The sequence below is a fragment of the Gorilla gorilla genome, chromosome 11 (assembly GCF_029281585.2).
Source record: "Gorilla gorilla gorilla isolate KB3781 chromosome 11, NHGRI_mGorGor1-v2.1_pri, whole genome shotgun sequence".
Taxonomy (NCBI): Eukaryota; Metazoa; Chordata; class Mammalia; order Primates; family Hominidae; genus Gorilla; species Gorilla gorilla.
Genome location: NC_073235.2, coordinates 134429615 through 134443673, shown reverse-complemented (window position 1 = coordinate 134443673; position 14059 = coordinate 134429615). Strand labels below are relative to the sequence as shown.

At 58.5% G+C, this 14059-nt stretch overlaps 1 protein-coding gene and 1 pseudogene across 8 annotated transcripts; both read right to left on the bottom strand.

Moving 5' to 3' along the window:
• Positions 1–5864: 5864 nt before the first annotated feature.
• PTMA (prothymosin alpha) lies at positions 5865–11707 on the bottom strand. 8 transcript variants are annotated; one of them, XM_055379758.2, is made up of 5 exons: positions 11553–11707; positions 7978–8049; positions 7419–7512; positions 6886–6959; positions 5865–6599 (listed from the first exon to the last, which is right to left on the bottom strand). In XM_055379758.2, the coding sequence occupies exons 1-5, from the start codon at positions 11553–11555 to the stop codon at positions 6552–6554; spliced, it is 291 nt and encodes a 96-aa protein (XP_055235733.1). In that variant the 5' UTR covers positions 11556–11707; the 3' UTR covers positions 5865–6551. The 8 variants fall into 8 exon arrangements, 7 of the variants coding, with proteins under 7 accessions (XP_055235733.1, XP_004033398.1, XP_018877501.1 ...); XM_004033350.3 differs by lacking the exon at positions 11553–11707 and adding an exon at positions 10637–11243; XM_019021956.3 differs by lacking the exon at positions 11553–11707 and adding an exon at positions 10637–10881 and having other exon boundaries at positions 7419–7515.
• LOC115933921 (uncharacterized) lies at positions 7789–7872 on the bottom strand (annotated as a pseudogene).
• Positions 11708–14059: the final 2352 nt, after the last annotated feature.

Genomic DNA, 14059 nt, shown 5'->3' with positions numbered 1-14059 from the left:
CTTCTAGGTCAAAAGTATGTGCGCATATTTTTTGGATCTTGATATACAGGATAAAAATGTTTTCCAGAAAGGTTTATGCCAGTTTCCAAGTTTTACTGTCCCTCCACCTAGAAATGCCAGTTACCTCCTCAGCCAAGGGCATGCCTGTCTCCCGTGCTGGGCTGACACTGACACGGAGCGCTGTCAGCACAGGGCCCAGGCTGCCTGCAGCCATAGCAGGATGAGGCCCATGTGGGGTTCCAAGAGCCAGACTGTGGAACAAATTCTCAAAGGAATCCTTCTCCATCATCTGCTTAGTTCAGCAAACATTTCCCGAGCCCTGGTGAGGGTCCTTGTGCAAGATCAGCTTTTACTGGACACTAATGTCCTTCAATATGTTAATAGCGCTCTGTGAAAAAATCCAGGTCAAATAAATTGAGAGCGAACTGCATGCTAAACTTTCCTCTCGGAAACTCAGTACCCTTTGTATATTAGAATTCCCTGGGCACTGCCCAGTGCCCAGTGAGTTCTACAGAAAGAGAACCTTTCTCTTTTGTTTTTTTGTTTGTTTTGTTTTAAGACAGAGTTTTGCTTTATCACCCAGGCCAGAATGCAGTGGTGCAGTGGTTCACTGCAGCCTCGACCTGCCAAGCTGAAGCTATCCTCCCACCTCAGCCTTCCATGTAGCTGGGAGTATAGGTGCGTGCACCACCACTCCTGATTAATTTTTTATTTTTTGTAGAGACAGGGTTTCACTGTGTTTTCCAGGCTGGGGCTGGTCTCAAACTCTATATCTCAAGTGATCCTCCCACCTCAGCCTCCCAAAGTGCTGGGATTACAGGCACGAGCCACCATGTCCTGCCAGAAAACCCTTTTAGCATTGCTTAACCTAGCGTTTCTCCAGATGGGATGGAGTCACCTCCCCTTTCTCAGGTACACCTTGGGGCAGAGAGACAACTGGGAGGTTCCAGGCTGCATGAAGACGGGATCTCACACCTTATCCAGAAGCCTCCCAGGGCCATCGAGTCACTTCAATGAGTGTGTCTGGCTGTGAGGCCCAATGGGAGCACTGGGAGGTCAGCGGGCCAGAGATCACTGTGGGCTGGAGAAGAGGGGATTAGAGGCTTCACACAGAGGACGCCAGGTGGGCAGCTCAGATGACTCGAGCCATCCCCCCACCTGGCTGGAATGGTTCAGGCAGGACTCAGATCCTGCTGAGACTGACCATGAGATCACAGCCTCTTCTGAGGCTGACTCACCTCTCTGTATTCCTCCCAATCTGGAAACCACACCAGAAAAGGCACCCCCACACCTCTGTCCCCCACCAGCAAGCTGTCTTTGTTCATGGAGGCCTAGTTGGCCCTGGAGACTGGAGCCTGAAGCCCTGCACTCTCCCTGTTTATTAGTTGGGAGTCTTTCAGTTACGGATGACAGAAAACCCATCCTGAACTAGCCTAAACCGGGAGGAAATTTACTGGCTTGTGTAACTGAATACTCCGCATGGCTGGACTGAAGCACTCAAGCAATGTCATCAGAATTGAGGTTCCTCTGCCTCTTAGCTCAGTTCTGCTTCTCACTGAGTAGTCTGCAGCCTCATCTTCTCAGCCTCTTAAGTTCAAATCCCTGAGGGACAAAACCAAATGTTTCTTCCCTTTCCGGCAACCCCCGCAAAATAAAAAGAAAAAAAATTCCCAGAACTCCTTCTGATTGGATGACTTGGGTCATGTGCCAACTGAACCAACCAATGCAGCCAGGGCACCTCAGGCCACTGATTGGCCAGGACCAAGTCACATGTTCTGCCCTGAGGCTTGTCTGAGTGTGGGAGGGGGGAAATTCAGAAGGAAAGCTATGGCCTGGTGGCTCACGCCTGTAATCCCAGCTACTTGGGAGGCTGAAGCAGGTGAATGGCTTGAACCCGGGAGGCGGAGGTTGCAGTGAGCCGAGATCACGCCACTGCCCTCCAGCCTGGGCGACAGAGCTAGACTCCGTCTAAAAGAAAAAAAAGCTGGACATTGCTTCAGGGCATTACTGCCAAGAAAAGGGGGAAGGAATGGCTGCTGGTGGCAAAAAAACAATAGATGTCCCCTGGGACCTTATGGAATCCACCAGCAGCTCCTTTCAGTAAGGGATCTGCTCCCTGCCCAGAGTCTCACAGTGGGGTCCCCACATGGGTGCATGTAAAATGAGGTTGCTTCAAGTGACCACCTGGTACTTCTTGTTGCTGTGGGTGACAGCCTTGACAGAGAGACCATGGAGGCATACCATCGATCCTTGGCTGTGCTCAGGACTTCATGGAATCCACATCAGTCACTGGCTGCTAGGCCTTCTCTGCAAACAATGCATGTGTCATTCACCCAGTATATAAATAGGGTCAGTGTGCCGGACGACCTTAAAATGTTTCAGCCATGTTTCCTAATCTGTGCTTCCTCCACCTCTCTGAGCTCAGGCCAGACCCATGAGCGTAGGCTGAGGTATCCCGAGAGGAACACCACAAAGCACAGCTCTGCCCCATTCCCTGGCTGGCTCTGCCCATGCCTCCATGGGCCTGGGGTACAGGGAGGACAAGCAGCGACACAGCAAAACTGAGCACACTTGCATCAAGGAGATGGGCTGCTGAGCAGACAGGTTGGGCACAGCGGGGGCCAGGCCTGTGAGGCCCAGCCAGACTGAAGCAGGCCCCAAATAACACGGGGCCCAGGGATTCCACCCTCATGAAGCAGCTCCCACCAGGAGGGGACCACGCAGCAGCCAGCGCCCTGAGGCAGGCAGGGCTGGCCTGTATCTAGGACACAGGCATCCAACCCGCAGGCTTGGTAGAGGCAGGGTAGGCAGCAGGGCCCTGGAGGGACTGAGATCTGGGAGGAGTTATGAAGGGCCAGAGGCTGAGGATCCTGACCCCAGGGCTTGTGATAGCAGTAGAGGAGAAGCAGTACTGATTCCTGGGGCTGTGTAGCCAACAGCCAAGATAAAGCCAGGAAGTAGAGCTGGGAGCCCCTGACTCCCCGCCCCCCATTCTAGTGACTGAGTCATTCTAGTCATTCTAGTGAACACCCCCCATTCAAACTCTCCTAGTTTGTACTCAGGGCAGCAGTCCCAGTGAGGGTGTGTGGAGTCCAGTGAAGGAGTGTGGAGTCCAGTGAAGGAGTGTGGAGTCCAGTGAGGGAGCGTGGAGTCCAGTGAGGGTCTGTAGAGTCCAGTGAAGATGTGTGGAGTCCAGTGAGTGAGGGAGCAGGGAGTCCAGTGAGGGAGCGTGGGGTCCAGTGAGGGTCTGTAGAGTCCAGTGAGGATGTGTGGAGTCCAGTGAAGATGTGTGGAGTCCAGTGAGTGAGGGTGCATGGAGTCCAGTGAGTGAGGGTGCATGGAGTCCAGTGAGGGTGCATGGAGTCCAGTGAGGATGTGTGGAGTCCAGTGAGTGAGGATGTGTGGAGTCCAGTGAGGGTGCGTGGAGTCCAGTGAAGGTGTATGGAGTCCAGTGAGAGGGAGCGTGGAGTCCAGTGAGGGAGCGCGGAGTCCAGTGAGGGTGCGTGGAGTCCAGTGAGAGAGTGTGGAGTCTGGTGAGGCAGTATGGAGTCCAGTGAGTGAGGGAGCATGAAGTCCAATGAGGGAGCGTGGAGTCCAGTGAGGGAGCGAGGAGTCCAGGGAGGGTGCGTGGAGTCCAGTGAGGGTGCGTGGAGTCCAGTGAGGGTGTGTGGAGTCCAGTGAGGGTGTGTGTGGCCACAGGGAAGCCCAAGACCGTGGAAGAGTGGACCCCTGCTTCCAGCTTTGGTTCCACATAAAGGAGTCAGTCCTTGGGAGAGGGCATCCGTTGCCCAGAAGGAAGGTCTGGGAAATGACCACTGACTGTCACATCTGACTGGGGTTCCAGCAACAGAGAGGGAGAAAGGTCTTGTTGCGGGGGTCAGGTGGAGGGTGACTGGCGTTGCCTACCTTGGGACCAGGGCCCACTGAAGGGTCTTTCCTGGACAGAATTCAGCGGCACGCTTTAGTTCTTCTGTGTCCACCAGGGGGCGCCCATTCCTTGCTAATCTTTTAACCTGGGCTCCAGTGGGAGGTCATTCGGGGACTTTGGGAGTGGTATCAAGGTGACTCCGGGCCCTGAGGTATATCCTCAGGCAGTGGTTAATTGTGTGCTAGGCTCAGGACTAGGGGTAAGTGTGTTCTGCTAGAACCAGCAAATGCTGTTCCAGGCCAAACCTTTGGTGGGATGAGGCAGCTCAGACAGCAAAGGCAGTAAGCTCTGCTGATAGGGGTGTCTCAGGGGGACCCTAGCAAGGCAGCCCTGGGCCCTGGCTCATGCCTCATCCTATTGTTCCCATTTTGCAGAGGAGGGGATTGAGGCCCACAAGGTTCAGTTACTTGCCTCATGCTAACATGCCTGCCGTGTCTGTGTGCGCACCAGGGCACAGCTTCTCCCCTTTCAGGGGCCTTGCGGTAGTGGACCTGAGCAGGACTGCAGCCTGAGGGAGCTGGGTTAGACCTGCTCTCAGCTCCAAGCGCTACCTGCCCTGTGTGGCCTTCCTTCACGGCCTTCGCCTGCACTCCTGCCTTAGAGACACCCTCCTGGGCGCCGAGCTTGGGAACACTGCAGTACTGAGTCGCCTTGGGCGGCAGAACAGAGAGGAGCCAGCGTTTTGGCTCCAGACCCTCCCCTTCTTCCCTGGATGAGCCAGGATGCAGATACCCAGGCTGTGCAGGGGGTGTGGGGTAGATACAGGTCAGAGGGTCCCTCCTACCAAGGCCTCAACCTGCCCCTGATCCTGGTGGCAGCTGCCTGGGGACATGCTGAACAAGCGGCCTGAGCAGCCCCGTGAGGGTGACTAAGCTCCAGCCAGAGAAGGGAAAGGTCCCCCCAGAACTCTGGCGCCTGGTGTGAAACACAAAGGTCGGGGGGGGGGGGGGCATGGAATGGGGTGGACACGGTGTCAAGGGGCAGGTAGAGGGAACTGGTCTCTCTTGCTCTCTTCAATGCACACATTTCCCTCCTTCCCAGCATCTCCCCTTAACCCAGGCCAGGCCTCTGCAGACACTTCAGTCCGCTCCTGGGAGTTTTCCTGCAGAAACCACTGGATGGCTTCCTCAGGTCCTACCTGGGCAACAGGCCCACTAGCAGTGCCTATACCGGCCCCTGCTCCTGCAGCTCTCATTGGAGGATCCCAGAGGGTTCTTGGTGAGCTCTAATCCTCACCTCCACCTCTGAGGGCACGAGCTGGTGGCACTTCCTCCAGTTGGCTATCCTGACCCACTGCTCACAGCCCGTGTATGAAAATCCAAACGGCACAGTAACTTCTCCAACTGTGTTCAAGGGGCAGCGTGGGCCTGCCCAACTAACCTAAGGGACCTGGAGACCAAAGGTTGGATGACGGCCAGGCTGCACCAGTGCCAAACCAAAACCCCGGCATTCTAAGAGGCCAGGGGGGTACCACGTGCCACCAGCAGGGGGAGCCACGTCACGGAGCTAAACCTGTGAGGCCTGCAGAGGCAGTCACCACTTGGACGCTCATCCTGGGAGGCTTGGCAGGATGAGCCTATACCACCACCAGCACCCTGCGCTCCACGTAATGGCAGTCCCGTGTGGCCCGTTTCCAGTGTCTAGGACTGCAAACCCCCACCCCCAGGGCACCAGGGTCCCCATGTGGCACCCAGTAATGAAGTCCTCCTCCCCAGTTAAGGCTTCTTGGGGCAATCACTGACTGCCCCAGTGAGCAGCCCCCCCAGCCAACTGCAGCTCAGTCCCTGCCCACCCACCAGACTCTGCTGCCCATCACAGGACACATCCAACTGCCTCCCAAAATGTCAACCCACTGTCCCCAGGATCCTCCCCCTCCTATCCTTGTGCCCTGGAAGGTCTGAAGAAACTGAAACAGAAAAACCAGGCTTGAGACAGCTTTGTTAGAACAACTCAGCAAAATAAAATTCCTGTTTATTGTTGGACAACATTGTTTCACACATACATCAAACAGGCCAAAAAAAATAAACAGCAACTTCATAGACAAAAAAGGAAAAAAAAGAAACCTTTTATCTTTGGCCTTTTTAACCATCTCATACAAACCAACTACTTATAGTACAGCTAAGTACATACACAAAAAAGTTACTGGAATGCTCGGAATAAGATTGTTTTTCTGTTGTCATTTTTGCTTTTTTTACAAGGTTTTTTTTCTCCTTTGAGATTATAATGAACATGGTCACACCACAAGTAAAGTCAGAAGTAGGACAGAGAACGCTCCGAAGGCTGGTTTGGTCATCCGAGATCATTAAAAATGGCTGACCCTAACAATATGTACAAAAATATAAAATGTAAATAAAAAATACAAACAAATTTCCTTTTTAAAGTACTTTTAAGAAAAAAAGCAGGGCCTTGGAAGTTTTGGTTCTTTTTTCCTCCCCTGTTGCAAATTCTCATGGTTTGGGTTGGGTGGTGGAGAGCGCGTGTCATCTGCGGGTGGCACTGCCCACGGTGGGCGGGCGGGCCTCTCTACTCGAAGGTGACCACGTTTAGATTCTGAGACGGGAAGTGGAGGGTGAATAGGTCACGGCGGCCTTTTTTTTTAGTTTAACTTTTCCTTTTTTGCTGTCTAGTCATCCTCGTCGGTCTTCTGCTTCTTGGTATCGACATCGTCATCCTAGGCAGAGAAAGACTGTCAAAGGCCCCTCCAACCCCAGGAGCCCTATCCAGCCCACTGCCTCAGCTCCTGCTGGCAGAGCAAGAACCAGGGACCCCCAGCTCCACAGCCCAAGGCCTCTGGGAAGTTGAGCCCAGCCCTGTTCCTTCCTGTTCTTAAGATTCAGGACCACACAGTGGCCACCTACAAAGTCAGAAACAGTCCCTCCGCAGCTTGAGCACCTCAGCTAAAGGCAGGTGGGGAGACCCAGATGCCAAACCCCCCTTCTTCTCAAGCCAGAACCCACCTCATCATCTTCAGCTGCCCGCTTGCCCGTAGCTGACTCAGCTTCCTCATCTTCATCTCCATCCTCTTCCTCACCTGGAGAGAATCAAAGGCCAGGTAAACCACACTTCCCTCCTACTGTGGCTCCTGGGGAAATCCCGAGGAACATGTAGTGGACTGCAAGGTCCCTGCCCTGCCTCTGCTGCCTACAACTGGGCCCAATCAGGGCACCCACGCCCACTACACAGGTGGGAATCTCCAGAGGAGAGAGGCCCAAGCAGCTGCACCCCAAAAGGCCAGCCCAATAGATCAGTGGCTTTCAGAGCTGCACGAAAGAAACTTTCAGGTGTGCGAGTGAGTGTGAGTGGGCATGGGCACAACTCCATGTCAGGGAGACCTTCCCTGACTCTACAGGTGGGTGCCCAGGGCCATGTGGTCCACTGGCCCCAAGTACCATGGTCCCACTCCCAGGAGCCCCAATTCTTTCCTTTCCCTTCTTCCAGACAAGGCCAGGAAAAAGTACCTGAAAAGGGGAAGATAGACAAGGCTACTCACCATCACCTTCTTCTTCCTCCTCCTCTTCCTCCCCACCTTCTTCCTCTTCTTCATCTACCTCATTGTCAGCCTCCTGCTCCCCATTTTCCTCATTCTCCTCGACAGAAAACAGGCCATGTCATTACCAGCTGGCCCAAGGCTGGACAGAGCGTTGCTCCTGATGCCCGGCCTCCCACCAGAGGCTGCCGGCTGCATCTACAGCCCAGCCAAGCCCACCCCAGAGGCCCTTCTCCAGTCAACACCCTCCAGGCTCCATCGTGAAACCTGCACATTAACTGCCCCAGAACAAGGGCTTTTCCTCACCCTGGGCCAAGCCCAAACTCAGACTACCGGAGTCTCCTCTGAACCTATTCTTGTTCAGGCGCTGCTCGAAAGGTTTTTATAAATATTTAACTAGCAATAATCGCGCCTCGGGTAAAGCTCATTGGCTACGATACTGCCACTGTGCAAAGCTATATATATACACATACACACACATATATAGATATGTTTAAAGTAGAACAGGAAAAATTTTGTGGGGCGGTAGCTGCCAGGGCTCAGGAGCAAGGCAGACACTCACAGCATTCCCGTTAGCAGGGGCGTCTCTTCCATTTTCTGCCTCTTCCACAACTTCCTTCTTCTCCTTTAAGTCCTTCAAAAGGGAAGAAGGAACCAGTAGCCAGTAAGTCTTCTGAGCAACCCAGGGTAAGCAAAGGCGCTGAGAACTACTGGTCTGTACGGCTGTTCTGTCTGTCCCAAATTAAGAGTCGCATGTTGAGAAAGGCCTGATGCCCCTGCGGTCCCTCTCCCACTGGTCCGGTGGAAGGAAGGCCGGCGGGGGGCATCTGTGATCAGGTTTCCCATCCTTTAAGGCCCGCTACAGCGGCCCCGGTGGCGGTTCCCACTGCCCCCTGGCGCTTCCTAGGAAAAAGGAGCCATGTGGCGCCACAGCCCCAGCCCGTCCGGCCGGGTGGACGAGCCCCGGACACTCACGCCCATCAGCCTGCTTCCAAGTGCAAAGAGCCCGCCCCTCGAGCCGTCTAGAAAGGCGGCAGGTTATGTTCCAAAAATAAATAAGGCAAGGAGAGAGGGGCCTGCGCTCGGGGAGAGCCCCACAGGCGCGCCAGCCTGGAAGGCCCGCGAGGCCGCACCGCCCCGGCCAAGACAGGTATCTAAAAAAGCCAAAGCACACCGACCCCCCCAAATCCGACCGCTGTTCCTAGAGGCCGCAAACCGCTGCTTGGCGGTGCCCCAGGCCGGGGCCTGCCGCCGGAGCCAAGTCCCGGCCTCCCCGCGGCGGCTAGGGATCCCGAAAGCACCTCGGGGGTGGGACTCTGCCCGGGATCCAAAAGGCAGCGCGGCCCCGGGCGCCCGGTAACTTTTTCCACACGACACGGCCGCCAATACCAACAGAGGTCCGGCGTCCGGGCCTGCGGGAACCCCTCGGCCGCTGTCCGGCGAGCGGCTCCGGGCCACCTGTCGGCCCTCTCAGTCCGGCCCGCCCCGCTCCGCGGACCCCGGCTCCGCCCGCTCTCGCCCCCTGGCGGCCGAAGCCCCGGGGAGCAGTGGGGGCAGGGAGGTCGCGGCGCGCAGGCGCGCATCCCCCGCCCGGCGGGCTTTGCGCGCGGGCCTCGGCACGCACCGCGCGCAGGGAGCACGTGGCCCGGGGCCGCCGAGTGCGTCCCTTGCCTTGGAGACTCCCGGCCGGCAGGCAGAGCTTGCAGTGGCACGCGCGCGGGTCGCGCGTCGGTCGGCCGGCCTCTCGACTCGACGCCCCACTGCCGCCACCCCGGCAGGCCCGAATGTCTGCATTCGGCGGGCCAAGTCCCGCGGCAGGTCGCCCCAAAGTCCACCGGGCTGCTTAGGTCCGAGACTGTCGGGGATGTGCCTCTCGGGCTACTACTCATCGCCCTCGCGGGAAGTCACCTTTTGGTGCTTCGGAGAAAATCGAACAGCCAGGCCCCGCACTGGGGACGGTGTTCTCACCCCACAAACTCATTCCCGGACTGAGTCCAGAAGGGGTCACTGAGAGCCCCTGTGGAGATCCGGGCCCCGAGCTCCGCTCTGCCAAGAAGTCGCCCCTAGGAGAGTCAGAGATGACGCCAGGGACACAAGGGTTAAGGAGACGCCAAGGTGACTCGCGCCAATCCCTGCAGGGGCACGACGGGCGCGGACGAGAGCCGAAATATTAAGAAAAAGCCAGTCAGTCTGAGAGCGCCCCGCTCCCGCCGAGGGCGGAGACGCTACCCAGGGCGGGCAGTGGGACCGAGGCGGCGCCGACAACAGGAGCGGAGCCGCACCAGCCGCGCAGGACCTCATAGCCGAGGGCAGTGAACCCGCCACGGGGCCCGGGCGCCCCCCCACTTCGACCCTACCATTGGCCTGTCGCGGCCGCCGTGTTGGCCCGCGTCGCCCCGAGCTGCGGCGCACACGGTGCTCCCGGGCAGCCGCGGGGGGCGCCCATCGTCGCCCCAGCGCCGCGCTTCACTTTCTCTTTCCTCCCTGCGGCGCGTGGGCTCTCGCCTCCTCAGCCAAGCCCGGCACCGCGGGTGCATGACTGAAGCTGGGCGGCCGCTCCCGGCGCACTCACCTCGAAGGGCGCCCACCCCCGCCTCCCAGAGCGCCCAAAGCGGATAAGCCCGTCACACCTCCGCCGGGACGGCCGACGTCGCGGCCAGCCAGCCCGTCGCCCCATCCGCCTTATCGGGGCTTAGTCTAGATAAACCACCTCAGGTCCGCTGCAGGGCGCGAAACCGGCGGCCTGGCGCCGAACAAAGAGCAGCGCGGCCGGCGGGCGCTCGCCGCCACTTCCCGCGGCCGGCCCGCGCCCCAACACGCGCCCCCCAGCACTTCCGATTCCCAACGCGCTTGAGTTTCAAAGTTATTTCCGTGCGCCCGGCGGGCCGACGACCCCCAGCCAGGCCCTTCTCCTCCCGCCGCCACTCATACCGGTCACAGACGAGTTTCGAGGGCCGTGAGCCGGCCTCCGCGCCTAGCCCTCGGCCCCCGAGGGCACCCGGCCCACTCCCCGACGGGCATCACGTCTGCCCGCGGCGGTGCCCGCCCCCTCCCCCGCACCACACAAAGAGTGGGCTGCCTGAGGGCACCGCACCGGGGGCGGGCCGTTTCCCCGCGAGAGGGAGCAACAGCAGGCTTGAGGCAGTCCAGCTGCTGCGCGCCAAACACCGCCCGAGCGGCGGCGCGCGGACCCCGAGGGGGCGGGCGGCGTCCAGCCTCACCTTGGTGGTGATTTCGGAGCTGGTGTCTACGGCTGCGTCTGACATGGTGGGGCACGCCGGTGATCCGATGCAGGGGATTAAAAAGAAAGCGAGAGTTCAGGGACTCTGGCGATAAAGCTGCCGGAGTCCGCGGCGGCGGAGGAGGCGCGCGGCGGAGGCGGCTGCGGCGAGCAAGGAGGCGGACGAGGAACAATGCAAAGATGGCTTTTCAGAGCAGCCAGTGGGGGACTCACGCGGCGCCAGAAGCTTTAATATAGATTAGTGGGCGGCGCTCGGCTTCCCATACCCGGCCGCTATTGGCTGAGCGCAGGGAGCGGGCGCTCGCTCATTGGCTCGATTCCGAACAATGGACAAGCGTGCTTAAAGCGGCAGTGCCCCGGCGCATCCCGCGCTGCGCAGTCGCCGATCGCACTGTCATTCAAGGCCCGAGTTTGCCGGGTCTCAGCGGCGCCGAGGGCGCGGGGGAGGGGTGCGCGAGCGCGTTCCGGACGCGCGCTCCCGCTGCTGTTTTGCTGGGGCTGCTGACGCAGAAAGCCAAAGAGCGGCAAAGCTGCCCGCCCAGCCCCCTTCCCTCCCCCTCCCGCCCTCCCCGCGGCTGCTCGGAAGGAGGGGGAGGGAAGAGGGGGCGGCGGGCGCACGACGGCTGCCAGCGCGGGGGAGGGGAAGGCGGGGTGCTGGGCCGCGCTCGCCCCGGGCGGTGCCCAGCGCAGTGCCCGCGGAGGTGCCCGCCCGCCGCGCCTGGGCGCCTTCGACCAAGGATTGTCCCAGTGCAAATGGACGGCAGCCCCACGACGAGCAACGAGGTCACGAGGCCGAGACCCGGGCACCTGGGCCGCCCCGTCCCTCTGCCATGCCCTCGCGCCCTCCCAGGGCAGGGCACCCCTAGTCCTGTGGGCAGGCGACCCCGATTGCCCACCATCAGGTCCGGCGTCCGTCGGCCAAGTCAGTGGACAAGCGGGCACCGTCCCAAGCACACACGGATTCATGTATCAAGCGGACTCGATGCGCGATGTCGGCTCCAGCCCTCGAGTGGGACAGCCCGCGGGCCCCGCACGGCATAGCGGTCCCCTCATTCTAGGGCTCTAGTTAGGGTCTGTCCCGAGCGGTCACTGCCGTCGCGACAGCCTCAGGGCAGCTTCCTCCAGGGGCCTGTCGGGCCATCGAGTCTACCCTTCTCCCACCCCACTGCTGGACTGCGATGGGCACATGAACATCACAGAGTTCCTCGGGGAAAATAATCGTCTCTGGAGCCAGTTGGGCTAATCTTTGGGGACTACCTGAAATTTGGGGGGCCATTTAGAGAACCATGCGGAGCCCCGAGAAAGGGGAGCATCAAAACGCCACACTCAAGATGGCGCCGGGCTCGGCAAGCGTGGCGTGACGTAGCGATCTAGCTCACGTAGGCGATCCGAGAACAACAGGCTACGCTGGCCTTATCGCCATCGCACTTAGCTGTCGAACTAAGAAATCGGTTGTGTGGGAAAAAGGACCAGAATAGCTGGAAAGATAGTCCAGAAATTTACCTGTGCCACACACAAGATGGCGAGACGTAGGGTTCGTCCCTGTGCTGCCAAAAGGGGGCGCCCGACACGGAAGGCGGGACTCCGGAGACATGAGCGCACATTGGCCGAGAGTGGCGGGCGAACACAAAGTTGACGCTTTGCGTCCTTCCATTGGCAGTTTCTTCCGTCTGTCTCTCGGGTGCAGCCGAGCTGGGAATGGGGAAAACCCGGAGTGCGGGATCGTGGAGGGCGGACGATGCCAAGTCCAGCAGAGCTTGCGCTCGGGGCTAGAAGAGAGACTGAGTCTTCCTTCTTAGTTTCATTAGGTAATGGGCGACATGGCTCCGTCTCCACAGCGGGGCTTTGCTGAGCTTAGCACACAGTCTCCCGGCGGGGAGGAGGCGCGCAGTGCCGGGCGCCACTCCGTCTCCAGTACGCGTTAGGCCCGCGTTCCCAGGTGCCCGTCTGGTTGCTGGACTGTTGGCCTTTGCGGAGCGAGTTTTACTTTAGGAAGAAGCCCGGGCTCCCGGTACTTTGGCCTGAAGAAATGTGGGGCAGATGCTGGGCAGGGCGGGGATACCGCGCCAACACCCGCTGCCCAGCGGTCGCCCTCCTATGCAGCGGCGAAGGGACGCCCGCTGGGTCTCCGCCCTGCCCCCAGGCGCCCCAGTGGCTGGAGGTGGCATTCTCCACTGGACGGGCGCGCCTCAATCCGGGGGACTTCCACGGTGCTGTTCCCGAGGACCACGCGTCTCAACTCTTTGTCGGGTCCCCTCCCTCCCACTGCCAGTCTGTCTTCACCGCCGCGCAGACCTGGGGCCGCCCTTCACAGAGGAAGGGCTCCTTGGCCTCAGCCACCGTGACCCCCTCCTTTGTGTCACATTCTCAGAGAGTTGGAGGGATTATGCGTCATCGTAAACAGGGGGACAGAGCGCCTTCCACCTGCGGCGCATCCATTAAGTTCCAGTTACCCTCGAGAGGATTGTTTTTTCCACGAAACCCAGATGGAATGAGAGCCTGGCTTGTACCATCTCTTAGCATCGAGGCTTCCCCCTCGTCTGGGTGGTGGCCTTCGGGCAGTGGCTCCGGAAAGGCCATCAAGGCTTCCCCGTCGTCTGGATGGTGGCCTTCGGGCAGTGGACTGTGTCCACAGCTGAAAACCAGACTTGACAGTTCTGGATTCAGGCTGTTGTGGGAGCGGGAAGGTCAAACACCCAGAAGGAACTGATGAATGTGAATTTCCCTCTAAGAACTGCTTTGCCTGGCTGGGCGCGGTGGCTCACGCTTGTAATTCCAGCACTTTGGGAGACTGAGGTGGGTGGATGCCGAGGTGAGTGGATCACGAGGTCAGGAGTTCGAGACTAGCCTGACCAACATAGTGAAACCCTCGTCTCTACTAAAAATACAAAAATTAGCCGGGCCAGGTGGCATGCACCTGTAATCCCAGCTACTCGGGAGGCTGAGACAGGAGAATCGCTTGAATCCGGGAGGCAGAGGTTGCAGGAGCTGAGATCACGCCATTGCACTCCAGCCTGGGCAAGAGTGAGACTCCGTCTCAAAAAAAAAAAAAAAAAAAAAAAAAGAACTGTTTTCTGACGTTATTCCCATGCAGGTGCCTTTGCTAGAAGTGGGTGAGGAAGGCTCATGCTCATCTGGTTCCAGAACCACCACTTAAATTTCCCAAACACTCACTGAATGCCCGCTGTGTACATGGCAGTGAGCCTTTGACTCATGCTTCATTTTCATGTACAAGGTGGGTAGGACAGTTATGGAGTTGAACCATATGAAACTGATGTCTATGTAGGTGAAAATGAACTGAAAATCAACACATTTACAAGTTCAACCTCTGATATAACCCTCCTTTTAACAAATCAAAAAAGCAAACCTAGGGATTATAGCAAGGGACTTGGAGTTACCCACT